At 48.3% G+C, this 24,995-nt stretch overlaps 10 protein-coding genes across 10 annotated transcripts; 3 read left to right on the top strand and 7 right to left on the bottom strand.

The window, feature by feature from the left end:
* Positions 1-98: 98 nt before the first annotated feature.
* Positions 99-7,134, bottom strand: EDB91DRAFT_1076651 (uncharacterized protein; the record flags this gene model as incomplete). The annotated part of the gene is made up of 17 exons (XM_041314876.1): positions 99-254; positions 307-837; positions 900-1,054; positions 1,110-1,239; positions 1,295-1,970; positions 2,022-2,334; positions 2,389-2,456; positions 2,513-2,625; positions 2,676-2,762; positions 2,816-3,036; positions 3,137-3,311; positions 3,362-3,466; positions 3,514-3,626; positions 3,680-4,418; positions 4,473-6,673; positions 6,702-6,879; positions 6,931-7,134. The coding sequence occupies 17 exons, from the start codon at positions 7,132-7,134 to the stop codon at positions 99-101; spliced, it is 6,165 nt and encodes a 2,054-aa protein (XP_041184521.1).
* Positions 7,135-7,246: 112 nt separating this feature from the next.
* Positions 7,247-8,930, bottom strand: EDB91DRAFT_1093937 (uncharacterized protein). Its single transcript, XM_041316850.1, has 4 exons — positions 8,697-8,930; positions 8,462-8,619; positions 8,245-8,404; positions 7,247-8,191 (listed from the first exon to the last, which is right to left on the bottom strand). Exons 1-4 carry the CDS (start codon positions 8,850-8,852, stop codon positions 7,676-7,678), a joined length of 990 nt encoding a protein of 329 aa, XP_041184520.1. The 5' UTR covers positions 8,853-8,930; the 3' UTR covers positions 7,247-7,675.
* EDB91DRAFT_1093929 (replication protein A subunit RPA32) lies at positions 8,908-10,336 on the bottom strand. Its single transcript, XM_041316849.1, has 7 exons — positions 10,254-10,336; positions 10,105-10,205; positions 9,943-10,053; positions 9,745-9,890; positions 9,534-9,690; positions 9,258-9,484; positions 8,908-9,204 (listed from the first exon to the last, which is right to left on the bottom strand). Exons 1-7 carry the CDS (start codon positions 10,261-10,263, stop codon positions 9,126-9,128), a joined length of 831 nt encoding a protein of 276 aa, XP_041184519.1. The 5' UTR covers positions 10,264-10,336; the 3' UTR covers positions 8,908-9,125.
* Positions 10,337-14,409, bottom strand: EDB91DRAFT_1093927 (N-acetyltransferase B complex non catalytic subunit-domain-containing protein). Its single transcript, XM_041316848.1, has 20 exons — positions 14,230-14,409; positions 14,096-14,181; positions 13,906-14,044; positions 13,730-13,848; positions 13,597-13,671; positions 13,269-13,540; positions 12,973-13,193; positions 12,770-12,922; positions 12,575-12,699; positions 12,369-12,540; positions 12,140-12,321; positions 12,047-12,094; positions 11,841-11,997; positions 11,691-11,791; positions 11,455-11,637; positions 11,142-11,406; positions 11,010-11,092; positions 10,884-10,958; positions 10,675-10,827; positions 10,337-10,620 (listed from the first exon to the last, which is right to left on the bottom strand). Exons 1-20 carry the CDS (start codon positions 14,270-14,272, stop codon positions 10,510-10,512), a joined length of 2,763 nt encoding a protein of 920 aa, XP_041184518.1. The 5' UTR covers positions 14,273-14,409; the 3' UTR covers positions 10,337-10,509.
* Positions 14,410-14,539: 130 nt separating this feature from the next.
* Positions 14,540-14,832, top strand: EDB91DRAFT_1093926 (uncharacterized protein; the record flags this gene model as incomplete). Its single annotated transcript, XM_041316847.1, has 1 exon — positions 14,540-14,832. The coding sequence occupies one exon, from the start codon at positions 14,540-14,542 to the stop codon at positions 14,786-14,788; it is 249 nt and encodes an 82-aa protein (XP_041184517.1). The 3' UTR covers positions 14,789-14,832.
* A 960-nt stretch (positions 14,833-15,792) lies between these two features.
* Positions 15,793-16,915, bottom strand: EDB91DRAFT_1093921 (uncharacterized protein). Its single transcript, XM_041316846.1, has 3 exons — positions 16,586-16,915; positions 16,166-16,518; positions 15,793-16,088 (listed from the first exon to the last, which is right to left on the bottom strand). The coding sequence occupies exons 1-3, from the start codon at positions 16,797-16,799 to the stop codon at positions 15,864-15,866; spliced, it is 792 nt and encodes a 263-aa protein (XP_041184516.1). The 5' UTR covers positions 16,800-16,915; the 3' UTR covers positions 15,793-15,863.
* A 52-nt stretch (positions 16,916-16,967) lies between these two features.
* On the top strand, positions 16,968-17,197 carry EDB91DRAFT_1093920 (uncharacterized protein). The gene has a single exon (XM_041316845.1). The coding sequence runs from the start codon at positions 16,987-16,989 to the stop codon at positions 17,185-17,187; it is 201 nt and encodes a 66-aa protein (XP_041184515.1). The 5' UTR covers positions 16,968-16,986; the 3' UTR covers positions 17,188-17,197.
* An 84-nt stretch (positions 17,198-17,281) lies between these two features.
* Positions 17,282-17,863, bottom strand: EDB91DRAFT_1093919 (uncharacterized protein; the record flags this gene model as incomplete). The annotated part of the gene is made up of 3 exons (XM_041316844.1): positions 17,686-17,863; positions 17,532-17,633; positions 17,282-17,476 (listed from the first exon to the last, which is right to left on the bottom strand). Coding segments are annotated over exons 1-3 (417 nt in total), but the record flags the coding sequence as incomplete, so codon positions are not given.
* EDB91DRAFT_1093918 (uncharacterized protein) lies at positions 17,864-21,457 on the top strand. The gene is made up of 13 exons (XM_041316843.1): positions 17,864-18,010; positions 18,064-18,397; positions 18,451-18,724; positions 18,780-18,998; positions 19,048-19,248; positions 19,307-19,383; positions 19,435-19,622; positions 19,672-19,745; positions 19,796-19,906; positions 19,953-20,178; positions 20,226-20,365; positions 20,432-20,896; positions 20,954-21,457. The coding sequence occupies exons 1-13, from the start codon at positions 17,901-17,903 to the stop codon at positions 21,337-21,339; spliced, it is 2,805 nt and encodes a 934-aa protein (XP_041184513.1). The 5' UTR covers positions 17,864-17,900; the 3' UTR covers positions 21,340-21,457.
* Positions 21,458-23,310, bottom strand: EDB91DRAFT_1213415 (histidine phosphatase superfamily; the record flags this gene model as incomplete). Its single annotated transcript, XM_041320775.1, has 8 exons — positions 21,458-21,863; positions 21,914-22,027; positions 22,078-22,173; positions 22,225-22,323; positions 22,373-22,560; positions 22,612-22,822; positions 22,875-23,080; positions 23,131-23,310. 8 exons carry the CDS (start codon positions 23,308-23,310, stop codon positions 21,656-21,658), a joined length of 1,302 nt encoding a protein of 433 aa, XP_041184512.1. The 3' UTR covers positions 21,458-21,655.
* Between the last annotated feature and the right edge of the window lie 1,685 nt (positions 23,311-24,995).

The following is a 24,995-nucleotide window of genomic DNA, read 5'->3' as shown; positions in this document are numbered from 1 at the left end:
GTTACAAGCTGCGCATAGCTAGTGATAAGGAAAGGTACATCATGAGATAAAAATCCTATTACGAACACGATGATATATTACAGTGCGTGAGCAGAATGTTAGCGATGTTTGTACTTGGCCGCATTCTCATGGCGAACGTTGGGATCCAGGGTATTATGAAGTCCCATCAAAGTTTTGCTGACTGCTTCGGAGGCGCCAATCATGGGCTTCAAGACTGCGATTGGGACAGCGCGCACCACAGCGCGGACTGCACCCTGATTTTACATCAGCTTGGCCCACCAAACAAACATTATGGATGCTACTCACTTCGTTTCCGGACTTCTCGTACACTTCCATAGGAACAGCAAGTATTGTTTGGGCAGCGGAATGCAAGTTTCTTTGCAAGCTGCGATATGCGAATTGAACTCCTTCTGTGACATCAGCCGGCTGAGCCGCATATCTGCTGATCAATTCTTCATCTGGTTCGTCTCCAGAGTCATCGTATGGTATGTGAAACGTTTCTGCCGTGATTGAATCCTTAAACTGGCCCCCGAGCACGCCTTCAGCTTGCTCCAGAATGACTTGAGTACCTGTAGCCAGCCGAGCCCCAAGTTTGATCGCCTCCATTGCAGTTGATTGTACGAATGCCTTGGTACCCTTCTGAACTCCACGGACGATGCGCCCGTCCTTCTTGTACTGTGCAATAGGTAGCAGAACAAGGTCTGCTACTCCAGAGCCAACATTGACCATTGAACGAATGGGTGCTACGCCAGAAATGACATCCACAAGTTGTGTTGCCTTGACATCCGGCGTCCAGAGGTCGTTTAATGTATCAAAAAATCGGGGCCAACCCGTGATCTGTGAAGGCCAATGAGTTCATGAAGCAGCATGCCAAAGAAGCATGCCAAAGCAACACGTACCCCATGCAAGGTCAAATGTCTCAAAGTCATCTCCGCGCCATCAAAATGGAAAAAGTTCATGAGCTCAATCGTTTTTCCCTCTCGCAGAGCCCTGTAATCCACGCGTCGAGGTTTGTAATCAAGCTTGATATCGATGGGGAAGACCTCGGCGTGCTCTGCGGACAAATATCGATATAGTTATCCATTCAGCATTTGAAATCAGGGACATACGAATATATGTTTCCTCGCTGGGAGCATCAGCGGGTGCAGATGGACTGTCAGAATCTTTGAATGCGAAAAACTTCTTCAAAAAGTCGAGTGCATCCTGATCAACATATAGTCGCAATGGCAGGAGTTTGGCCTGTGGTGGCATCTTCTCAGCATTGTCAGTACGCCTTAACTCGACAAGTACTCACGCGTAAACGTGTTTCCTCGGAGGGATGGGAAGGAGACGGTCGAACGGTCTTGAGCTCGATGCGAACCATGCTGGAGTCCGTCTCACGAATATTGCCTCGAGAGTCCGACCGTAGTTCGGTCAAGAATTTTCTCCAGGTGGACGTTTTGACGTGATCCAAAATTTCAGCATCCTTTACTACAACGAGCGTCCTGGAGACAAGTTCATCTTTCGGACGATAATTATCGACTTCAGCATCCAGGCCAATTAGCCTGATTTCAATACTTGGGCCCTTAGACCTCGTCAATCTTCGCCCATGGATGCGAGTGGAGGGCATTCGCTGTTGTTGTCCAGGTGATGCTGGAGGAAGGGTTTGCCAAGAGCTGTGACTTTCTGTCTCCGCCTTCTCGTCGAGTTCATCGTCAATGGCAGCGACCAGGGCTGTCGGATCAAGACCATCAAAGTCCTGGTCAAGGCCAATGTGTATTGAGTTGAATAACATCGCGCTTGTCTCCTCCACGCTGGGGTCTGAGGTCTGACCAGTCGCAATCAGCTGCCTAATCTTGGCTAACTTCTTGCGCATGTCCTTGATTTCTTGCTCCACAATTTTTCGTGTGCGGGGCCAATCGAAACCATCGTGTAGGAAAAGCGATATGTCAGAGTCATGGATGCGCACTCGGACAATAGTCTCGCGTAGACTGCCCGATGAATCGATTACAGAGAATACAAGCTAATGGCAAAAACCTTACCTAGCCAGATCGTCCGTGTTTTCTGGAGGAATACTGTCGTAATAATGCTCGATAGGACGAATGGGCTTGATGATCCGGATTGTTTCTCCGCCGACATTGGAAACAACTCCAGTCTCTCCAGCTACTGGTGCATTTTGGCTATCCTCTTGCATATCGAAGTCTTCTAGGTCATCATCCCGAAGCTCCCGCAAACCAGCGGCCGAACCAAAGGATTCGTCCAGGTAATCGAGATTCTTCGGTAAGTCATCGCTAATCATATCGGCTGCATTACCGACATCAGGAATTCGCCTGAAAGCTTGCTCGTCGAGAGACGCTGAATAAATAACTTCAGTGACCTCGCATGTTTTGCATCAATCATAATAATCACCCATCATGCCTTGTTCAGGCGGACGATGAACAAAAGAAGCAGGAACTTTCTTGCTAGACACCGTTGGTCTGCGGAATGATGATTAACATTGCGACACTGAAAGTTTAGCAAGGTAATTACGTACTTCACAGGAGAGGGGGATTTGAATATGGACGTGAAATCACCAATATAGCCTGCTAGCGCAGCTATAGTATCCGCACATAGGTGCACCCGTAAGCTGACTCGATTCACGAGGACCTAAATATGATTGAGGGTCGAAAAACATAACCCGGCATGCTATAACTTACGCCAACACTTGGAGGGACCAATGCATTGTCAGTCTTGAACACAAGGTCCAGATCTCCAATATCTGCAATCGATGCAAAACCAAAATTCTGTGGATGAGTGTCATTACATTGTTTTACTTAAAAACTGAAGGAAAAAACACCTTCCACAAGTTGAGACTGGATCCTCCGGTTGATTTGGCAGATCCCGGACCATTGAGGGCATCGGCTATGGAATCGACCAATAGAAATGACAAGGAAGGAACCAGCAACTTGAACTTGAACGCGCTGGAATTACCAGCAAGCTCAGTGTTTAGTTCGGCTTCGCCGATATACAAGACTGCAGCTCCGGGGTGGCTGGGGGCATATGTCTTGATTGACACGTCTGCAATCGCAGAGAGAAAAAGACGTTCGCTCGGAAGGAACGACTGATTCGAAGACCTTAAAGAATATCACTGATCTATTCTGCTTCAAAGATGGCACACCTACCCCCGGTGGAGCTTTCATAAACTGAGCTACGTCCGAAATCCACTGCAAATCTGGATAAACATGGCAAGTGAAGCCCCAGAGAGTCAACCGTATTTTGGTCTCTTTTGCGCTGGTTTCGGGAATGATGAGGGAAGTGAAGCGAGCCTTTATCATCGGTCTTGGCACAGAGGACTAAATAGCGTGAGGGAGGTATCTGCGACAAATCAACCTACATAACATACCAGACTGCGAGGTGATGTCAATACGAGGAGAGGTATGAGCTCCCACTTTGGTGACACCTCTCCGACATGAAGGTCCATCAAGCTTGAGGTTATGACAGTCTCGTCCTGATTGAAGTGAGTATTCCAGCATATACCTTTGCTGGTCCACACACCTTGCCATCAGGTTTCAGTTCAACGAGGACGTCGATGTCAGAGGCGGATATATCGAAAGGACGAATCGAGAACACGGAAGATTGCGAACGAGATGTCAGGATTCTTACCAAAGCTGCATTTCGAAGATATCAACGTAGGTGGGAACTGGACCTGAAACGACTCTACCTTCGGCAATGATCACTTTCACAGCCGTCTCGCTTTGTTTCGGCGTCGACACTGCAGTGCCGAAGCTGCTCTCGTCACTTCCACGACTCCCAACACGCCTTGATTTTGCGAAAAACCTGCTACCAATCAGGCTCGGGTTGCGGCTGTGAGCGACTTCAGTATCTGTTTCGTCCGTGCTGGTGGTGATTGCTTGTGTGACACTGTCAGCCCAAATTTGCAATCCATCGAAGATCGGCTTTTCCAGGACGACGTTAACCAACGGGACGTTGACGACGACGGAAGTCCTACGTGTCGAAGACGAAACAGCAGACTTTGATGGAGCCAGCTGAGTCAACTGAAAGCGAATGGGAAGGGAGTCCGGCGCCTGTTCCGATAACAGCAATGAAGCCGATCCGGGGTGAATGTCATCCGTCCGTGGTAAAGAACCAAGCGAGACAAAGGCATGAGCTTTTGAATTTCCTGCAGGCGCATACGATAAAACAATCCCCCTAATCTGGCCACTCAGGAGTTGTCCTGGCAGAGTTTTGATGCCGGGATTCCTTGATTCACCACCATCTCCGAATCTGACAGTCGGTGTGTCTTGGTCGAGGGGTTTGTTACAGATCTGTATGTCATGGAAATCCAGTATAATGCCTCCTGATCGGGAAGATTGAAGGGATGGGGATTCGCATCGAAGCTCAGCGCGGAGGGCAGGTAAGATAATGGTGATCTTCGGATGTGACGTTTGCTTGGATTTGGACTAAACGATAAGGTCAGATATATTCCCACAACTGCAAGTTAGGCTCTCATCTACCTTGAATTCGGCATTCGTGGCTCGCTTGTTGCGAGGTCTCTGTCTCGATGACGGTGCCCCCGTCCGATAGTCAATGTCTAAGTCCAAATCCTCGAGGACAAGTCTTTCCAAGCGTCTTCTTTCCCTCTCGCGTTCGAGTTGCTTCGGTGTCATGAATGAAGTGAGTTCATCATTGCTTACTGAATCCTCCTCTTCAGTGTCGTCCAGTGAACTGGGCCCTTGAGATGTGTCGGAAATGTCCTGAGCAGGAGATCCTTCAGCTGCTAGGACCTCTTCAAGGAACCTGAGCATACCGCCGCCCTCAAGCATGATGTCGATATCGAAGAACGCGTGCAACGGTGCAATCCGAATCGAGATGTTGGTCAACCCCCCTGAACGGGTGGTTGCAGGCGATACATGAGCGGTGAAGGTAACAGCACTGGAAGGAGATGACTTCTCGAGTCCTTCACTCAACAAAGCTGCTACGGGTGGTTTTGGAGAAGTGGGAAATACAGAAGTCTTCGAATGTGGACTGTGAGATGACTGATCCCTCCCTGTGTGAGACTTCACTCTCCAGGTCGAGAGCTTCGAAGAGCCTCCTGCAAGTTTCGCAGCAGTCCAGTCTACTACCTCAAAGGTCGGCAACGCTACTTCGGAAAGTGGCTGTGCCGGAATTGGCGTCGAAGAGAAACATGGGCGACAATGACTAACGACATATTGGTTATGTAGATGATGGTCTGTAATGAGGACGGGTAGCGCAAGTTGCGCCTCGTCCTTATCGGCACTCCAGGGAGAGTGGTACATGAAGACCGAGAGATTCGAGAGAAAAATGGTGGATGTTATCGGAGAAGTGTGTACTGCAGCATCAGTCTGATTTCCAGAAGCCCCAGATAAATCAAAAGAGCCAGCAACATTCTCCAATAATACGCGCAAGTATGTCGAAGGTAATCTCGGGGGGACAAGTGGGCACTGGAAAAATGCTTCCAACGAAGGAACTTCTTGATCTACGGCCTCAGATATCAAAAGGGTCACAATTCCGCGGATGTTTAGACTTGCGTGCAAGCCGCATGGAAGAACCGATGTGCTTGACGTTACCTCAGGATTTTGAGGAGTAGTACCAGCATCCTTGGATCCGCAGTAATTGAGCATTTCCAATAGCATGCGGACGTGACAAGCGCGAAGAGCACAGGACATGACGCCAACACTGACGCTGAGACCTAAGGCTTCGTCCTCCTTGTCCGCAACGTTCTTCATGGCAGGTGAAACTATCTCAGGCGCGACAGTCGACACGTGTGCTACGTCATGCTTCGTGTAGCCGAGCGGCGTTTGTAGTCGAACAACAATAGGGTCTGCACCAACAGAAAAAACAAGATCTTCTGTAGCCCAGTGAGGTACATAGGTGGACTCTCGATTGCCTACTGTGTGATCGCGCGAGCGTGGCTGAGCTATATCTCCCGTATTGAGGTTGCCGAGTGGCTCAAGGCCTGGTAGAACGGCTGAAGAGCTGCCGCCAGTAGTAGAGATCGCGCTCTGATACATGCTACTCATAACTGAGCTAGAAGGGGAAGCAGGAAACTGATTACGTGGTGGAAGAGCAGCAATGGACTGCGACATCATCATCTGCGTGTCTTCGTCGATGGAGGAATAAGAGGATGCTGGTGACACGGGACGATGAGCTAGCCGATGGTCGTTCAGCGTAACACGGGACGAAGTGAGCGACACAGGCGACAAGGTCCGTGGCGAGGCGACAGGGTGCTGTGAAGTAGGTCGAATATCCCGAGAGGTGACGGTGACGCCTGATATCGAGACTGTACGTATGTGACCGCTCCGTGGGCTTCTTTCAGGAGCAATGTTTCTCGATAGCCCATCTTCAGCACTCTGCTGCTTTTGAACACCCGAGTCTGTACTATATGTAATGTCGGGTATTGACAGGGTAAAGCTTGAGTGTCCGGGGTGGACGATGACTATTTTCGTGTCCACAGCAGAGAACTCGAACCTTGCAAGTAAGTGTTCGAAGAGGGTGGCAAATAGAGATACCCCAGAAGGATCAGAATCGATTCCGATATCTTCTTCAGGGTGTTGATTAGTAGAGGAATCTAGTCCTCCAGGAAGGTGATGACCCTCGTCAAAGACGTGCGGTGGTCGGGAATCTGAATGTAAGGACTCTCGGAGCGTCGCTTCTTCCCGAGGGGTAAGCTCGCCATGAATGAACGTCTCTGCTACTGATGCAACAGAATGCGCAAGATTGACACCTTTTGGAGAGCCAGGGGTCGGATGGAGGTGTCGCATGCAATGTGAGGCGTAGTGACTGTACCGAAAGCCCCACACTAGAAGTGAGAGGATTGGGGAAAGGTATTTGCGCAGTTACACAAGATATGGAGCCATCATGGAGTCTGAAAGGTGATCCTGATAGAAGTTTATTGATCGCCTGTGGAATGGTCAACGAATGGGTAGTTAGACCATAAGGTAAGACCCGAACCTGGTCATCTAGTTCGAGATCCCTAACTTGCACGACACCAGAGCCTATCTGCGAGTCTATTTGATGAAGATCGAGTTGCCCTGGCTTTAGAAGATGTCCCAATAACTTCTTGAGGACGAAAGAAAGAAACCGACGCTGAATTGTGGAGGGTAAGGAGAAATCGAACGACGGAAGCCCGGGGAACCAGGAAGACCAAGTAGACATGGTCTGTACGTCACTTGAAAGCGAGTTCAATGTAGAGATTGGTTCATGACCCAGTGCTTTGCATGATATTGTAGAAGTTCGTATTGAGCCAGGTGGGCGGATGCAGGGGGTAGCAGTAAGTACATCTTTCGGAGTTGCCTTTTTCGTCTAAGTGCGTACAGGTATCATAAACTTCAGGTTTCTTGCAATTATGAACAAAAGTACAGAGTGAACACGCTCAAATTCCTTCTATAAAGGACCCCTACTTATATAATGCCCCATGCCCAAATATGTTTTTCCGGAAGGAGGCTAGATGAATACTCATGAGCACATTACCTCGAGGAATGCTTTATAATATTAAGTTATGCGAGACTCACTGACTTTCACCATCACAATATGCAGGTTACTGTACGCTAAGCCATTAAGCCGATGCGCGAGACGTGAGCATAATGCGATCGTCATCCAGTGGTCTGAATATGTATACTTGCTCAAGAAGCCATTCTATGTCGGCGCTAGCCACAAAGAATCAACCAGCAACTATCATTTGTGTGAAGCGATCCATTTACCTGAATTCTTCCCAAGTGATCGCGATCACTCGTGTGACATTCTCGAATACATCGGCTATCCAAGCTCCATACAGAGTATTATCCTGGAGCTGACTGAGGCTGGAAACGATAGCATCTTGTGTCGCTGTCAATTGAGCCAGTTGGCCATAGTACTGTGGAACGGGATGAGAGCTGATGCGAAGCGAGTAGCCGAATGAAGAAAGGGGGCTTGGTGTTCGCGCGACTGCATGAGGATGGGCTACCCGAACGGCAGAATGTGTAGTTTCGGGCTCAAGGGCGGGAGGTCGTGTAGGAAGTTCCGGTGCGGCTTGTGTTAAGGTTAACACGGAGCTCGAACTCTCGCTATGATCACCATGTAGCAATGGCGCGGCGGTCTGAGGAAAGCCGACACCTCCACCTTGATCATTCTGGGGTAGATCCAAAAACGAATGATTCGAATAAGATTGGTCAAATGCTCCCGAGTCCCCTTCGAGTTCTTGTGCAACGACCGTCTCCGAACCTTCGTTGCGTGCCTGCATAAAGTTGGAATGCCCATGTCAATGATAGATCCTGATCATGCACATACTGGTGACCCTTTGATTATAATCAAACTTGTCGTCATACATTCAAGGATATGAAACATAGCTTGGTGGTATCCTACCACACTCATGGACTCAATATTGAGCATGTTCTGGCCATTGCGCAGGGTTGTAAGTCTCCCAATGACGCAAGCTAGACCATTGTCGCTTGATGAATGGCAAAATATTATTAGGAACGTGTTGCAATGCGATGCCACAACGTACCATTGTTGTACCATGGCCGAGAACGTTGCAGGATCCTGTCCTACAGGACCTACGTTATTGTTTCGTATCCCATATATTCTCCCAGTGCCATCTTCGAGATCATAGGTACCTCGAACATTAGGACCCGGTCGTAACATGACATGGGTAACAAGCAGGACCTTCAAGAATTCGAGTTACATTGAGTATGTCTGATCCTTCATCGCTACTGGAGCTACATTCAAATACAGTGGCTCACCTTGTCGAGATTGGCCCCATCAAGTGTGAAGTGTTCGTCGCCAGGCAAGCGTTCCGCCTGCAGCGCCTGATAGACCGTGACTGATCTGATTGAAGCTGCTGCTTCCGATGACTTAATGATTGTTGTTTCCACTAGCAAAGGTTCAGAGTCTTCCATCGTCGTCAGCCCTGTACAGATGCGTGGAAAGACAGTTTGCCAGGTTACCGATCAACTGTATAGGCCTGAAGATCTACCCCTGTGTAACAATGTCCACGATATTGATCATCTTTCCGATTTGAGGCAAACTATTAATACTTTTCTTGCAGAAACGAGCCAAAGACTACATTAATCAAGATGCAAGAATCGAACAAGAATTCCGGCAGTGTCAACACGACTCAAGCGCTCGCAAGCAGCTTTCATTGTCAAAAATACAGGTCCATCCTGGGTCCATCAATCAGCAAGCTTGAAGTGCGAATCGTCGATAGTAGTAAAGACGAGGCCGTCGTCCATGAGTTTATCTAAAGCATTACTGGGGGTTGCGTCAGACTAGTGGGGCCGAGCAAGTCTCGTGCGACAACATACTTGATTGTGACAGCATTACCTCCGACAGCACGCGCAATAGCACCAACGTGCACGCCTTCCTCATTACTGGGCTGGTTCCTCATGAATGTTACGATCGCATATTCCAACTTCGGTAATTGAGAGTATTGATCATTATTCGCAGCGGTGGAATGCGACTGAGCTGCGTATGCAGAGCCTCCGGCGACGGGGCCCTGTGGAATTGACGGATTCTGTCCAGGACGAGGGGGCTGCTCAAGAATATTAGATTAGTAACATTGTAATTCGGTCTGAGCATACCGCTCCTTTCGCCCATGTTAATGTGACCGTCATCGCCTCCAAAAGGTGGAAGTATATCTCATGGGACGACTTGACTGGCCGTATATGAGTTGCATTCACGTATCGCTTGCTGCCAAACATTTTCAACGTGCCGGACACGCGTACGTATGATCCCTCACTGCCATTGCATTAGTTAGTTTTAACGCTGCGGCCTACAACGGATGAAATTTACGTGATGGCGCTTGGCCCCGCCCCACTCTCTTCTATCGAGGAGTCAATCCAATGTCGGGCTTCAATGCGACCGCTGCCATCGTCGAGCCAGTATAAGTTGTTGGTGGCTTGGCTTTGTATTGATACAACGTGCGCGACGACTGTAACCTGCAAATTCGCGATTCGTACAACTGGATATGAGAAGATAGGTGGAAATTACCTGGCCAAGTTCCGTATCATCCAGCATCCACTCCGCGTCTGAATGCGCCTGTGTTGCATTTAGGAGCTGAAGGACAGTCAGAGGTCGTAAGGAGTGGGCTATCTCGGTTTTCTATATTGCACTCAGTTTAGTAGAGCATTGGCACGATCACATGCAACATACTCGACCAGCTCCTCCAGGGCTACCGCTCGCGCTTCCGTATGGCGATCCACCAGTCATGTATCCGCCACCTCCAGCACCACTGTTTCCGTAGTAGTCGTTGGCTTCCCATTGTAATTAGTGGGATTTTCAGAGATAGTACAGCAGCTTACATTGACTCATCTCTTGAGTTGTTACCGTTTTTTTTTCGTTAGCACGAGAGTTTGTCGTGAGGAGCGCAATGAGTGAGACGCGTAGTGTCACAAGTCACGCGACGTGTTGCATGACATAATTCAAGATGTCACAATTACATTCGGCAACCTAAGTATAGTGCAGTATCATGAGTGGTGAGTTGTGGTGAGTGGTGAGCAGTGTGTATGTAGGTGTAAAGTAATATGCGATGCCAGAATCTAAAATGAAGGGCCGAGCTTATTGGTAATTGGTGCAAATCTTGACCATCCCTTTACCAACGCCCTCGAGTACCTTTTTGCGCGACTCGCCAACGTTCTTTGCAATATTGAGCACAAAGTCGTGGTGCAGCTAACGAATGATGTCAGGGCACGGTCTGATAATTGAAGCCGCACGGAATCCTACCTTCGGAAATTCCATAATTGGTTTGCAAGCCTCAACGAAGCTCTTCCGTCGTTCAGCCGACCCGGCCACCTCACCCATCTTCACAAGGTCATTCGACATTGTCTTCAGTACCGCGCTGGCCTTCGAGCGAATATCCTTGAGGGATTGCACGAGCTGAAATGCGAGAAGATGTTTGGAGACGTCTCATTGAAGCATAACATTCCACTTACTGCCCCCAATTTGTGAATCTTGACAACAGATGCGGTCTTGAAGCGATGACTCTCCACCGCAAACAGAAGGAAAGCCTAGAGTTAGAGTGAGTAAAGCATAAACTGGAACTCAGAGTGAAGGTGTACTTCTTGGGTGAGTGTTGCCACATGCAGCAGGTCTGAGGGGAGGCACTCGCTCTGCTGCAACTGCACGAAGCGAGCGTGCATATCTGTGAGGAGAGTCAGTATAGAGCCAGCCGTATCAAGACCAAAACATACGCTCGAAGTACTGTGCCACCAACTGAGGCGCTTCCTTCACAGGAGGAGCTTCCTCGTCCTTCTTTGCATGTCCATTAGCGTTGGCGTCGCCGTTTAGGGCCTTCAGGTCAACACCCCTTAGCGGAAGCCCGGTCCTAAGCTCATTCTGCTTGTTGGCCTCGGCAAGGACCACCGCTGGAGGCGGGCGAGTGTGGTCATGGTAGGGCTCGAGCCAGTCACCGACAGCAGTGGCCCATTCCATGAGTTGCAACTCATCAACTGTCAACTGACGAAGTGTTAACGTGGTGGTTATGCTTCGACCACAATGTCCTACCTCTGCCGCTTCTTCAGGTTTTCGGATGGCTAGACGTTCCCGGAGAGGAAGGCGGACTTCAGGTTCCGGGCTCTTCTTTGGCCGGTCACCAATTAGTAGCTTATCCTCCACAATATCGTCCAAATCACTGGCATGCTGGAAAGCACGGATGTAGATTTTGATGAAATACCACAGCCATCCTTGCTATTTGAGAAACGCTCAACGAATGCATGTGTCAACATAGATAAACAGCTTACGCCAGTCGAGTTGCCAAACATAAGGGTCTGGTCATTCAGCGAAGGCTGACATGCTGGTTGATAGTTGGGTAGCATGCCGAAATCCCGGTTGTCATGATGGACTGAGAACAGAAGTCAAAAACGTGTACGTATGACGCTGGAGGTTCTTACAGCGATCAAAGACGAACTTCAGTTCTATGAGCTCCATGTCTATCAGATCAGAGTTGATAGGCTCATGCGTGATGCGCATGCGAACGTGCTCAAGCTTGACAACATCGCGTTGGAGAGAGTTCTCCAGCCTGTCGTCGAAAGAGACAAACTCTGGTATCTTGTAGGGATGTAAGTATTCCGTAGGTACAGGAGTATAGGAATCTGACCTGACTGTACTTCTCGGACGTGAATGCACGAATGATGAAATCCGGGGTCTATGAACAATAAGAGGGAGGCTAACACACAGGAAGAGCACTTACATCCTGGGAATTACTGACATAGATCTGGCTTGATTCTATGCATTCCGAAGGGTATGTCAATTCTCCAGTGGCAGAAAGGGAGAAGGTTGATGCTCGTGTGAGAAGGAAGTGGGAAAGAGTATCGTTTTGGACTTGTTTTATGTTAATAGCACGGTAGTGTTCCAGAGCCAACGATGAAGCACCTGTAAACTGGTCGGCAAACACCCTGGCACATACATAGAACACGTACCAAGTAGACGGTATATGCGTACAAGTAGCAGCCGAATCTGGAACGACATGCGACTCTTCGTCAAAGCGAATTCCAGCACAACGGCGGCGTTGTATAGATAAGTCTCTTCCTTGGTCATTGTCCATAGGCTGACAAACGCATGACCGACAAGGATCGCGAGATCATCGACCGGCTGAAGTTCAGTCACAGGTAAGCTGGAGCCTAACTTCCAGTCCTGCCATGTAGTCTTCGATATACTTGGATGCCAAAGACAACTCTTTGTCTAGTGGATAATCTGAAGCCGTAAGGTTGATGCGTTGTATCTTCCGCACATTTATTACCCGTTGCAGATCTCCCGTAGTAGCCTTTTATCAAACTGAGCTTAGGGCACAGGAAGACCCAAATAAGAAGATAGTGCGCACAAAGGAAGGATTCTCGAGATGCAAGGAAGCTCATCCATCGCGATTTTGCGTCGGCACCAAGGTCCACATAAGGTCGCAAATCTTCGAAGCAACACTGCTTGTCGCCAAACTGGGAGAAGTAGTTTTCCATCAAACTAACCAGGGTGCTCTCATCTGTCGAAGATCGAAATCAGGGCATGACGGTCCCAAGGCAAGGTTCATACCAGAGGATATCCCATGAGAAAACGCGTTTTTCTCGAGCTCTAAACGTGCCAAGGAAGCAGAACGGTCATTTGAGTCCACCTCTGCGATTTCGGAGAGGAAAACACGTGTTTTCGCAATGTTCTCGGAGCACTCTGACTTTCCCTCTGCGCTGATATCGGACCCTTGCACTGGAGCAAAAGCGGCATCGATTACAGACACGAACTCGAGCCAGTTGCGGTCACTGAAGTGCACATTAGATTGGATCAAGAACAGCACCTCGGGTCCGCTCACTTGTTTCTGATCTTCTCTTGAGCACGTTCCCCCTTCGTCCTTATATAGACCGCGTTGGCGCCAAATGTCTCTACGAGTCTCATTGCAAACAAGACTCGCTGAACAGATGGACTTTCCAATATCACTTTCCAACAAGGTATTTGCTTCATCCCACAGTTGGAGCTCCTGCAGGATGATCATGTGCAGGTGGAAGCGATCTACGGCCGTGTAGGATGGCGTTGGACATGATGTGACATGACGGTGAGCCAATTTGTAGAGCAGCGTGCGAATGTTTGGAGGAGTGCCAAGCTCATTCGCCTAACTCCCCATAATCAAAACGCATTCTTCACAATACAATATGCGATGGCACGAACCTGAAGAATTGCGCCTATTACAGCCCAGTATACGTACCGGTCCTCCTGGAACTGCTTGTGCATTCGGGTTGCAACCTCAAGAACCACATGATTCGGCTTGTATTCAGAAGATGGAAGAGTCGGGAATACTCACCTGTTGACAGGATTTCCAGTTGCCGGTTCGCACATGAGCGAAGAACGTTTGTGCACCGAGTTCCTCGCTCTGTGGTTGCTGCTTAAACGCATTATCAAACATGGCCACCATGTCGGAATCTGTTGTTACACGGTGATTTCAATACAGGCGTGGAGGAGAGAGGGACCATAATATACTTCTGGCAAGGCCCTTGAGGACGTGGGTCATCACGGATAGTGTGGAATCATCTGTAACAACGCCAGCAAGGATCTCATCGCATAGAACCAACGCTTCCTCTACTTTCTGAGAACGCGTTAATGCAAGTGCTTTCAAAGCCTACATTGATAAGATGTCAAACCACCTGCGCAAGGTCACTAATACACATACTTTAACAAGAGTATTATTAGGATACTTTTTCAGCACCTTATTGCTTGCGTTGATAGCAGACTTGTTTGATCCATGGTCCAGAGCATCTGCTATAGGTCAGTTCTGAGCTTGTTTACGCGTAAACGATGGCGAACCATAGATGGGACGAATCTGACGTTCGAGTGCAGCTTCTGACATATTTTGATGAGAGGAACTAAGGAAACTGCAGCTGGAGAGGTTTGTGGAGGGTCCAATGAAGCAGCAGGTGAAGCTTTGGACACACGAATTTTTACAGCTCTTTCAAACTTTCTCGCCAATTTGTCGCCAAGCTTTCCGTCGTAACCCGAAGCGGTAACTCTACCCTTGATCACATGAGTCTATTGACGTTTTCGTTCTTTGTCGGTTCCGAGAAGCTACCTGGCAGACTTCGTTGAGCAATGCCTACACCTGTCTTACTGTCTCGGTATGTACCAGCCCTTCCAGTCTAATAAGCTTGCGCTTACACACAATAGTGGACTCGACCCAGTGCTAGGGATTTTCACAGGCTGCTTTGCGTACTACCTCCACGAAACACATCCGCGCACCGCGCCCCCACCAGACAATCGCCTTGAAGCGCTCGTGCAGTGGAAATGGGCCAAATGGAAGCGTGACCGGGAGGAAAAGCTAAATGCGCTCGAGAGAGAAGCAGAAGCTTCCTCTAGAGCAGTCAGTTGACCCCCTCCCTCAGTTAAAGTGTACGTTCGGGATGTACGTAGTTGGTATGTAGCGGTTAGCCCTGCCTTTTTTGTGCTGAGTTTCATGCGCAGCGTTGGATATATCAGGAGTGTCAAAACACGCACTGCTCACAGTCTCACTCATCATCTCGACTCGCAAGCGTTTAATTCTTGACCAAGTGATTGCAGCGATTGAAAGTATGACTTGCCAGTGTGGTATAAATGAACGACATATAACATGAGCGAACGGATCTATGTCATGTACATCATGCATGGCGTCGTCGGCTTTCGCGCTGCTCGATCGCATACATCCTTTTAGTACGGGGCACAAGCCAATGTCCACTCATTTCATATACGAACATTCAACACCGTATTGGAACAGCCGCTACTGTGAAAGGGCGCGTCATGCAAGCACGACTGACATTGACATCGCTCAGAGTCATGATCAAAAGAGGTTCGTGAAGGAGACACGAAGCACTTGGATATCTGAGTCATAATGCGGGGTATACAGGATACGGTGGCAATCCTGATCCGAACAATGTCAGACACTGCTGCTCCTTGCGAAAGACGCTGCTTGCAAATTCGAATTGCCAGTTAGTCGCATCATGACGGGGTGGACGATTTTATTCTGCTGGTGAGCACGCGCGACATGAATGCAACAAATTGAACAATGTCGTGTGAGCTGCACGATGTAATAAGAAAACGACAGTGTAGATGGTGCGCTCCACTGCGGGAGGAAACGACAGTGATCCTAGATCTGTATGTCAGTTGGCTGTCTGCTCGTCCTTGCACATGATGGTGCCCTGATGGTCAGGGCTAGCAGATAATCCAATGCCTATACCCCAAGCTCCTTGGCGTTGCACCCGCGCATGAGTAAAGTTGGTCATCTTAAAGTTATAGTCGACCCTGCTTAGCACCCTTCCCCACGATGTCTTGGGCACGTCAGCTAGAGTGTCATTGGAATTAATGCGATCCATAACATAAACATGATAAATGATGAGAACATGAGTACTCAGAAGCTAGCAGCCCTGTGGAAAAAGATTGGATAGAAGAAGACGGCGACCAAGAATGCACACTTACGCAACTCTCTTTGGCTGAACTGTCTCTACTGTCTCAAGCTCCGAAGGAGCACGATCTGACGGAAGCCCTTGAACCAATAAATTCCCGTCCATGCCACCCATGCGTTCACAAAGTGCCAGTGCTTTGTGATGGAATTCTGAGGGGACTCCCTCAGCCTTGCCTGGCAATAGAATATGCGGCAGAATGCGAGTGTGAAACAAGCGATGAGCCACAGAACCACCCTAACACAATCGACGCGTAGTTGGTGATCGCAACAATTTAGTCTCGTATATGATACAGCATGAAGCCAGGGACGTACAAATTGATGATAGACTCCGCCCACTACCGATTGCACCGCGTCTCCCATGACTTTGTAAAGACCTACACTCCTGACGATACCAGGATTCGCCGTTAACGCGTTTTCTAATTCAGCTTCGGCTGGCTGTTTTTGGGATGACTTTTTGAGATTTTTGTGTGTCTGTAGAACATCTTGAGAGACAGTAGGAGTCCATCGCAAACTACGACCCAAAGACCACCGAGGGGCAATGTGTTCGCCCAAGAGGTAGGTATTTAAAGCGCGAGAAGAGAGGGATTCAAAGTCGTAATGGTTTTGATTCCGCGCGTCAGAATGCAGGAAGAGCAGAAAATAAGACTCGAGCACGCGACGTCCTATTAGAAGAAAAAAGAAAACATTAAGTACTTCAAGAATACCTATGACGGATGACCAAAGGCTTTCCTACAAAGCTAAGGCGCCCATTGTGCCCGTGAACAGCTGTCTTGTGACTTCCGTGGGTGAGGATACGTTGTGCAAGCTCGGGAGGAAATTGGAGGGAGGGGAATACGTTATTTAGATGAGCAGCAAACTGTGCGCTATCCTCAGCGACTGGGAACGATTGAGCTAGTTGGGGAGCTCTTTTGAGGGTACTGAGGGACCGACGAAATACTTGAGACATGTTGCAGATCCAACTTGCTGTCTGCTAAGTAGTAAGTTCTAGCCTTTGAAAAAGTTAACCGAGTGTCCCGTATTCCATAAATGGAAAGTGGTCGATGTAGTGGTCCGTGCGCAAGTCTGCGATGTATATAAATCTGCTTTGAACGAAATTATAAGCTCATACTTACCTTGATGGCATAGGCTCCTTCATGTACCTGGGTTTGTGGGCCGCGGCGTCCCTTCATAGCACGGCGACCCTGTCCATACAGAGGGTAACTGCGGTTTGTATGAGCTCCGGCTCATGCACCGTCTCAATATTTTCCAGTTCTGCCACGGCCACTCTGGCTGGGCAGGCCATTCTTTTTTTTTCCATCTTTTTTAGTCCTAACCCTAACCCTATTGTATTCTAAAAATGGAAACACTATCATATCTGGCACAGTGTTATGATCTTGTTGATTGAACGATTGCAAGTATCATTTGAAGAGTCTTAGTAGCTTGATTAACCAGTCCGTAAAGATGATTCATCACCCCATGGAATGTTTTCCTCTCATCAGCATCTAGTCCATCACCTTCCATAACTCTGGCTTTTCGAAGCGCAATACCAACTACAACGCTTCTTCGGTCTATGCCCAGCGATCTCTTTTCTTCTTCAACCCAGATGATGGTGGCAATTTGTGCTGCATATAATGAATGAAGTGTCTGCAAATGTTCAGAGGAAGCGCCTGCCAAGTAGGGGTGTGAGTTGAATGGCTACGGAGGGCGCAGGAATTCCAATAGGAGAATCCGAAATTTCAATAGGATCATCAAGATCATGAGTTGATAGCAGCGGCGTGGTCGAAGGGATGGATGCTTGAATCTTTTACATCGTTCATCAGCAATTGAATAAAGTGCAAATGCTACAAGTGCACCAAGTTGCCAACTTTGCCCATCTGCGTAACAAGAACGAGAATACGATCTGCAAAAGCTTGCACCATGATTTCCGTAGGCACGCCCTCGATGTCCACTGATGTGGAATGTATGCTGAGCATGGTCACAGTGATCAATGTGGACGCTGAGACCAACTACAAGTAGATGCGCGTTGTCGTCTATTTGTTCCGTGAACCCATGTTCTCTTCAAGGAGATATGTACCCTGACATCCGAAACTCTCCTTCCAAGGGAAAAGCTAAGCAAGATGCACAATACTGGCACTCGCACTGGTGGGATTTCCATCCCCTAGCTGAACATCTCCAAAGGTCACTCCAAAACATCTCATTCAGACTTTTAGCTAATTTGCTTCTACTTACAGACCCGTCGCATGGTCTAACTCATCAACGATATTCACTGCCCACCCTTCTCAGCCTCTAATACTTGGAACGTTGTTTTCTTCTTCAAAACAGTTTTTGGTCGTCTCTCCAGATCAAATATTGAACAATCCTGCTTCTTATGAACCTCCAAGCGTCATCACAGTTTCATCCAATGACCATTGGCTATTCGCCTACTTTCCAGGCCGTGACTGTGACGGCGTCGGATGTTTGTGGCAACGGGGATACAGCCTTGACAAGTGGAACATCAAAGAATACTGGGCTTGTGATCGAGGTGCTGGTATAGTCAACGCTGTGTTCATCGGAGCTGAACGCGAGGTGATATCATCTTATTCATATTCTAAAGATTCAAGCATTGAACGTCATGCCAGTGGGCCACAGGTCCAGATGGTTCTACCTCTCGTTTGCTTCAATGCGGACCTCTTACTCCTGTCTCCAACCCCACCCTACTCGCAGTAACCCAGGCTCACCAACTAAATGTCTATTTTCTGCGGACTTACGCGTCAGGTTTAAGATCTTTGATGTGTTCCCTTGTGCAGCCATGCTACACCGCTGAGAACTATAGCCAAGCTGCTAATGATTCCCCCCGTGGACCCAAGACTTCCAGGCTATGTGTCGCAGCTTCGTTCGGATTCATTTTCAACGGTGAGGGTGTACGCTTGGGCTCTGGTCGATTTGTTCTGATGTGCACATCTTACAGAGTTTGCTTTTCTAATTGCTATGAGATCCCGACGGTATCCGTTATCAGATACCTTGAGAGCAACATCGGACAGCTCCCTCGATCTTGGTCTTTCTCTCGATATGTCTGCGGACAATCAACTGGATGAGCGTCCGCCATTATTGGATTGGAATGCTTATGAAGAGGAGCATGTCATCGAGCTTTGTGAGGTGAAACTACGCTTCGATGGCGTGTACATGGGTACGCCCTGCAAAATGCACAAATGTGCTTTTCTAACACCTTCCTGCAGCCATCGTCACCGCGCCTCTCCCACCCCTTTACCATACTGGGCCTTGCCTGACAAACTTTGTGTTTGTCTCAGCACCTGGGTCCAAACCAGATGCTTCCACTTCGCCCAAAGCATCGCCAAAGAAGGACAAGCAACCTCAACGTACTCAGCTGGAACCGACTACAGCATATCTAGTCGCATCATTCTTGGATTTCGAGGACTGTAGGTTCACTCACGGTCCTAGTGACATCGTCTGAGCACTTATTTGTCGATTGAAAAGACACTTCGCTGCCAAAGTCTCGCGTAGTCGCATACTCAATAGTCAGGGCCATTCCTCCAAATAGCAAAACTCCTTGGGTGAGTATTTCTACTTCATCGTAAGCAAAACTCTCACTGAACTGCTGGCAGGCCGCTCGGCTTGTCGGAGATCGGTTACTTTCTCCTCGCGTTCTGACAGTGGCTGCGCCTGGCTCGTTGTCGGTTGCAACGAGAAAGGCAACGGTAATTGTTGCAATGACCGATCCAGGTGGGTCGTTGGCACGAAGCAAAACCAAGCCAAAAGAAGTCCCTGTAGGCAATCTCTTTACCTTGCAACTGTCAGCCCTCGATTTTCGCTTTTAGTTATCTTCGTCTGATTGTTAGTAGACCTGACCTCTCCGACGATCCCGACTGGGATCATTCAAGCATCTTTGCACCTATCAACAGGGCAAGCAGCGATTGTGAGCTAATCTTCACGTCTACAGAATAATGATTAAGTTTCCTGGAACAGGTCCTCTGAACATTTCCACATCACCCAACAAATTGCTTGCTAGTGCAGTTTCAATGCTGCAGACATCCATTTATACTCTTCCAAGGGTACACATCACTTCAGGATCGAAAGGTCGGTAACGCTATCATCCACCTTCGTCGATGCTCACACACCTTAGACACCCTGCATCAGTTGCCGCTTGCACAAGCCTTGACTACTGCACTTCAATCTCGAAGATCAACAGCAGATATCTCTCACATTCTTTCTCTAACCAGTACTCCAGCCACGATGCTTCACGATACGCTATTTGGGACCTTGTCATCCTATGAAGTGAACGTCCGTATCGGCATCGCGAACTCGTTTTCGATGGTTGACGTGATAGGAGCTGCTATCGAGATCTACAGGTAATGAACTTCATATTTTTATAAGTGTGCCTTCTGATGTGCAGCAGAGCTAGGGCTCGTCGGACGAAGAACGAAGATGAGAAAGAGAAATACTTAATGCTCTCGCGAAACGCTCTCAACATGTGTTCTGTCGCTGCTTGTCTCGCTGCTTTTGAAGACTGCAAAGAGTCAGAGGGGTATGACCTCGGTGAGTCTGTTGGGCTCTCATGACCGTCCAAACAAAATTTTAACGTGGCCATTTTCTTTCTTAAAGAGCCTGTCTGGCAGTTAATCAGCCTTTCCACTTGGGTGGTTGTCTTTTTGGAGGACCTCATGAAAGAATGCGTCTTCCTCGCTGACCTCGCTGACCCGACCCCAAACACGAGCTTCAACCCCAATGAAGTGAAACCGAAGGAGGAGCCTATGGATGATAACCCATTTTTGCACAATGGCTTCTTTGACCATCCCCCACAAGTCACGAACCGATCGTCTCACTCTGTGTCATTTGACGCGCCGATACTTCTCCATCTAGTTCATCCACTTGCTCTTACGAATCTTAGGGCAGTGGTTTCTCATGTCAACTGTTTCCACCAGTATTTGGCCTCGATGACGGCGAAGCGGGAGAACTCACAGTTCGCGAGAGATATAATGCTGGACCTTGTCAGTTCCTCAGGCTTGGACTTGAAAATTCTCGAAGACACACTCAAGGCTGCGATCCCAGAAGCGAGTGCAGTTCCAAGTATGTGTATCAATTCCATTATGTAGTCATTGCTAAAAGCTTGAACTCCTCATTCAGTGGAGGAAGCCATGGCTTCGTTTGCCGAAGGACGTCCTGTCCCCGCGCAGCACGGGCAACTGAAGAAAATCATCCGGTCGCTCACGACCTCATCCGCGATAGACAAGCCCCGCTTATTCATCAAATCATCTGATCTTGTTGACGGGTTCGCAAATCTGTCGGCGTCAGATCGTCCTCCAGGAGACGATCCAAAAATGGACGTGGTGACAAAGGGCGTGCTTTCGAACCAAAGTCCTGGGCTTCTTTGCCTTCGGTGTGGTAGACGCTCTCAGGTCGGAGGAGAGGTAATGGTTGCGGGACATTCATCTCCTAGATGGAAGACTTGGGAAAGGATATGGGCGGCGAGGTGCATTTGTGGGGGATCATGGGTGAGCGGGAATATTTAGATATCCATATGCGCCAGTACTACTGTATGTCCATATAAGTTTTTTGGCTTGCGTCCTACCCTTGATCTGATTGACCTAGATCCTATAATACTGCATCGCGCCTCACTATCCTTGATACATACATTTCCATCACAGTATCAAATTTCACTTTGAGGAGCTACATACAAAACAACCGCACGGTTAAAGTACAAAGATATGCGAGTACAGAGATATGCGTCATTCATTGTTACAGTGTAGATGGAAAGATTGGGGTTTGTACTGAGCAAGTGGTACCTACCAAGGACTGATGGCAATTAAAAGACCGAAAGACGTACTATCATTGGACGTACAAAACCTCTGAGTTGGGACCGCAGGCCGCTTGCCACGTATCATCACCGAACTTGATGTTGGTGCTAAATTGATTGGCTTGTATGAATGCATCCAACGAGCAAGTCCCGTATCGGCGATCTTCCCTGGTTTCTGCGCAAGTCGATAATGGATATGTCTCGTCGTTCAGCACCAAGCGAATCTGTGGTCCATCGAATCTTGATGGTAATGAGTTATCAGATCACAGTTCTAACGAAGGAACACCCACGACTCCTCGCAAGTAAAACTTTCCCAGATCATATTGGCAGCAAAGGGAATTTGATACGAGGTTCGGAACTTTCGGTACTGGGGTGGTCCTTGTGAAGAAAGCGGGGGATCGTCCCTACAAGTGAATGTATAAGACAATCCGATATTATGTGCATAGGAATGTACCTATTGAGATCCATTGCAGCCATTGCAACAAGGATGGTAATATCATGTCCGAATTCAAGATAGAGGGATGGCGCTTCCTCACTGGCATTGGTGAACCTGGCAAGTATTTTTATGAGAGGTAGCTTAACTGGCGGTAGAACGTAGTACCTATTGATCAGCCTGTTGACAAAAACACTTCCCATGACACGTCCAACGTCATTGGGTGCCAGGTATGCGCCTGCGTTCATGGCAAGATCCATTTCATACCTAAGAACGATGTCAGTATCGCACCATTACAGTGTTCGAGTATCCTTACTCGAAGTCTGCGAGTTCATCCGCATAGAAAACGTCGCACCACGGTGACTCATCCCCCGTGGCTAGGTCATATGGGCACGCATACAAAGCTCCGTGCGTGTCATCATCAGTCAGGTTAACGCCAGGAAGGAGCTCATTCAAGCGCTTAGTGATATCAGGAAGGTATGAATCGGTCCATCCCTTTACCACCTTGGAAGTTTAATGAGTTGTTATTTCAAGTCCAAAAGGTTGAGTACTTACCGCCAAAGCGTGCAACCCGTTGATGGGACACGAAGTCCAAGGAGTGATCCAAGACACTAGATCGGGCATATCATCAACTGCAAGTAGTTCCTTGTTCTCGATTTCGAGACCAAAACGTCCCAGACCAAAAAATTTCATGGAGTCCTTCACTCTTTGTGAATCGCTGGATAGTAGCGTGTCTGTGTCGAAGTTTGGATACTTCAACCCAAATCTAGATGTCACGTTAGTGCAATTTGACATAACAATCGACGGGATAAGCGCACTCCACGCCGTGGTTAAAGAGTTGTTGACGCCCAATGATGGTCAGTTTTCCGGGATCGAGGTGTGACTCATATCCCTTCTTGAGGAAACGGAGGTTCTCAGGTAGATGAGCATTCTGGATAGCATCTTTACCGTTTTTCAACGTTTGGACAAGGGAGTTGATCTGACTCGTCTCTCCTTCAGGTCCACGAGAGCCATGTCTATGCATCTAAAAGTGCATCAGACACCCCAGCATCGCAAGAAGAAACTCAACCATACAAGCATCACCCGATTGACACTACAATCGCTGGGCAACTCTGCGTCAACTCCGTGGAAAGCAGGAGCTGGACTATACGGAGTTAAATATCCAAGTTTCTTGAGAGGATCATCATCGGATTTATACGCATTGAACGTTAGAGACGCTAGGGGTAGCCAGTTTAGAAGACCTTGAATCAACATCCTTGGGGATACAAAGCTAGAGACAGGCTTATCAGTTCGGTGCACTAGTCCTTTATATACGCCAGTTGGGCTTACGCGAGGTGTTGACCATTTTATTGTCTTGTGCGGAGGAATGACCGAAATACGCGTAACACCCGGGTACATCTAGTACCGGGATTGAGTAAATATATTTGCTGCTCGGATCTCAACTAGCCTGTGACGCCTCGTCAGGTTCCAACATGAGGTAAGACTCAACCCAAACACCCACCTGCTACGGACAATTACAATATACACCTTTTGCTTCCCTTCCCTCGTCTTTACTTATCGACGGCGACGACAATGCTAATTGCTGAAATCCCCACCTTCACGCTTCGTGGATTCATTGGCCTCGCTTATTACTCACCATATTTAGCTCAAGAGCAAGACATTTCGTGAATTCAAACGCCACAAGTCGCGTCCCGGAACCGAATACTTGTGCTGTAATGATTCGCATCGACGAAAGTATTGAGGGAGCATGTTCCAAGTGGAGTATCCATATCTTTCCCGCAAATTGATAAAGGAAAGGTGACATCGTTTAGGATAAAGCAAATTGAGGTCCATCGCATCTGCAGAAAATATAAGAACTCCAAACCACCGATTCACTGTTCATAGTGTAATGATACCGACGAGCTTGCTCGTGGCATGCGCATGTGAATATTTCCCAAACCCTATTTGCGGCGAAAGGTGTCACAAGTCCAGATGCTCTCGAACTTCTGGTCGGAACGCAACGCATTGGGTGACAGAGGTGGATTATCATCTCTGGAAATAGACATTGTAGAGAGCCCCGTAGATGAATAAGGGACTTACTTTGCTAGACCCACAGCCGAGTGACATCATACAAGACATAGTGAGAGGCTATCTCCCTTAGAAATTGTGAAGCTGGGGTGGATGATTTTGTTCTGAAGTATGGAACGCATGCATACTGCTCAATCAGCTTATTCACAAACACTGTCCCCACTAGGGGGCACGTTATCTGGTAACGTGTGAGCGCATGTAGGTACGGTATAGCACGGGTAAACCCGCGGGTCAGAAGATCAACACCATACCCGTACGGGTACGGGTTAGTGTTGCCGCGAAGCGAACTGAAGCGAATCGAAGTGGAAATTAGATACACTTCAGTACACTTCGATGTGGACGAAGTAAGTCGAAGTGCGCTTCGTTCCACTTCGCGAAGTCGGCAATGGGCGACAGTTGGCAGAAATAATAGATTGACCAGATGTAGCTATAGCCTCACGATATAATCCAAGAGACTAAGTACTAATCCTCATTCTTATTCGCGAATTGCTGAGTGCATCGAGCTTGCTTGCTGCCACGAGCTTGTTTATGGCATTCCTAGTCACAGGTCCCGAAACACTATCCACCTCTTCAGCAATAAAATCTGACGTGGAATTCAGCTGGTCTTGCTTGTAAGAGAACACTTCACTTACTTAAATCAGTCTCGTCGTCCTGTTCGGCGGCAGGACTGTTGTCCGAATTCAAGCCGGTACAAACTAGAGCAACGTCGACATCGACATCGATCACTTCCGGAATGGTGGAGGGCAACTCGGAGAGGGTTGCTTTGGCCCTTTCCGTATGAGGAAGGATAAGCTTGACAACGTTAGTCTTTATCGTACCCGCCAAGGACCGCAGAGACGATGATACAGATGAGTGCGTCGAGGTAGACTCAG

This window comes from Suillus paluster (assembly GCF_016628075.1).
Source record: "Suillus paluster strain FC165 chromosome Unknown EDB91scaffold_1, whole genome shotgun sequence".
Lineage (NCBI taxonomy): Eukaryota > Fungi > Basidiomycota > Agaricomycetes > Boletales > Suillaceae > Suillus > Suillus paluster.
The sequence above is the reverse complement of the archived record's forward strand: the minus strand, read 5'-3'. Positions and strand labels throughout refer to the sequence as shown.

What these genes read in the sequence shown, in the direction of transcription:
- EDB91DRAFT_1093929 (XM_041316849.1), bottom strand. An exon ending in ATGATACGGAACTTGGCCAG is followed by an intron (nt 9,891 to 9,942) that starts GTAATTTCCACC and finishes GCGAATTTGCAG; the next exon opens with GTTACAGTCGTCGCGCACGT. An exon ending in GCGGGGCCAAGCGCCATCAC is followed by an intron (nt 9,691 to 9,744) that starts GTAAATTTCATC and finishes ATGCAATGGCAG; the next exon opens with TGAGGGATCATACGTACGCG.
- EDB91DRAFT_1093921 (XM_041316846.1), bottom strand. Translation starts at nt 16,799, where the DNA reads ATGTCTCAAGTATTTCGTCGGTCCCTCAGTACCCTCAAAAGAGCTCCC. An exon ending in CAATGGGCGCCTTAGCTTTG is followed by an intron (nt 16,519 to 16,585) that starts TAGGAAAGCCTT and finishes TTTTTCTTCTAA; the next exon opens with TAGGACGTCGCGTGCTCGAG. An exon ending in GCGGAGTCTATCATCAATTT is followed by an intron (nt 16,089 to 16,165) that starts GTACGTCCCTGG and finishes CGATTGTGTTAG; the next exon opens with GGTGGTTCTGTGGCTCATCG.
- EDB91DRAFT_1093937 (XM_041316850.1), bottom strand. Translation starts at nt 8,852, where the DNA reads ATGGAAGACTCTGAACCTTTGCTAGTGGAAACAACAATCATTAAGTCA. An exon ending in TCGGCCATGGTACAACAATG is followed by an intron (nt 8,405 to 8,461) that starts GTACGTTGTGGC and finishes CCATTCATCAAG; the next exon opens with CGACAATGGTCTAGCTTGCG. An exon ending in TTATAATCAAAGGGTCACCA is followed by an intron (nt 8,192 to 8,244) that starts GTATGTGCATGA and finishes AACTTTATGCAG; the next exon opens with GCACGCAACGAAGGTTCGGA.
- EDB91DRAFT_1093918 (XM_041316843.1), top strand. Translation starts at nt 17,901, where the DNA reads ATGTACCCTGACATCCGAAACTCTCCTTCCAAGGGAAAAGCTAAGCAA. An exon ending in CAAATAGCAAAACTCCTTGG is followed by an intron (nt 19,384 to 19,434) that starts GTGAGTATTTCT and finishes AACTGCTGGCAG; the next exon opens with GCCGCTCGGCTTGTCGGAGA. An exon ending in GTCAGAGGGGTATGACCTCG is followed by an intron (nt 20,366 to 20,431) that starts GTGAGTCTGTTG and finishes TCTTTCTTAAAG; the next exon opens with AGCCTGTCTGGCAGTTAATC.
- EDB91DRAFT_1093927 (XM_041316848.1), bottom strand. Translation starts at nt 14,272, where the DNA reads ATGTCAGAAGCTGCACTCGAACGTCAGATTCGTCCCATCTATG. An exon ending in ACGCATATACCGTCTACTTG is followed by an intron (nt 12,322 to 12,368) that starts GTACGTGTTCTA and finishes ACCAGTTTACAG; the next exon opens with GTGCTTCATCGTTGGCTCTG. An exon ending in AGATTCACAAATTGGGGGCA is followed by an intron (nt 10,828 to 10,883) that starts GTAAGTGGAATG and finishes CTCGCATTTCAG; the next exon opens with CTCGTGCAATCCCTCAAGGA.
- EDB91DRAFT_1093920 (XM_041316845.1), top strand. Translation starts at nt 16,987, where the DNA reads ATGTACCTGGGTTTGTGGGCCGCGGCGTCCCTTCATAGCACGGCGACC.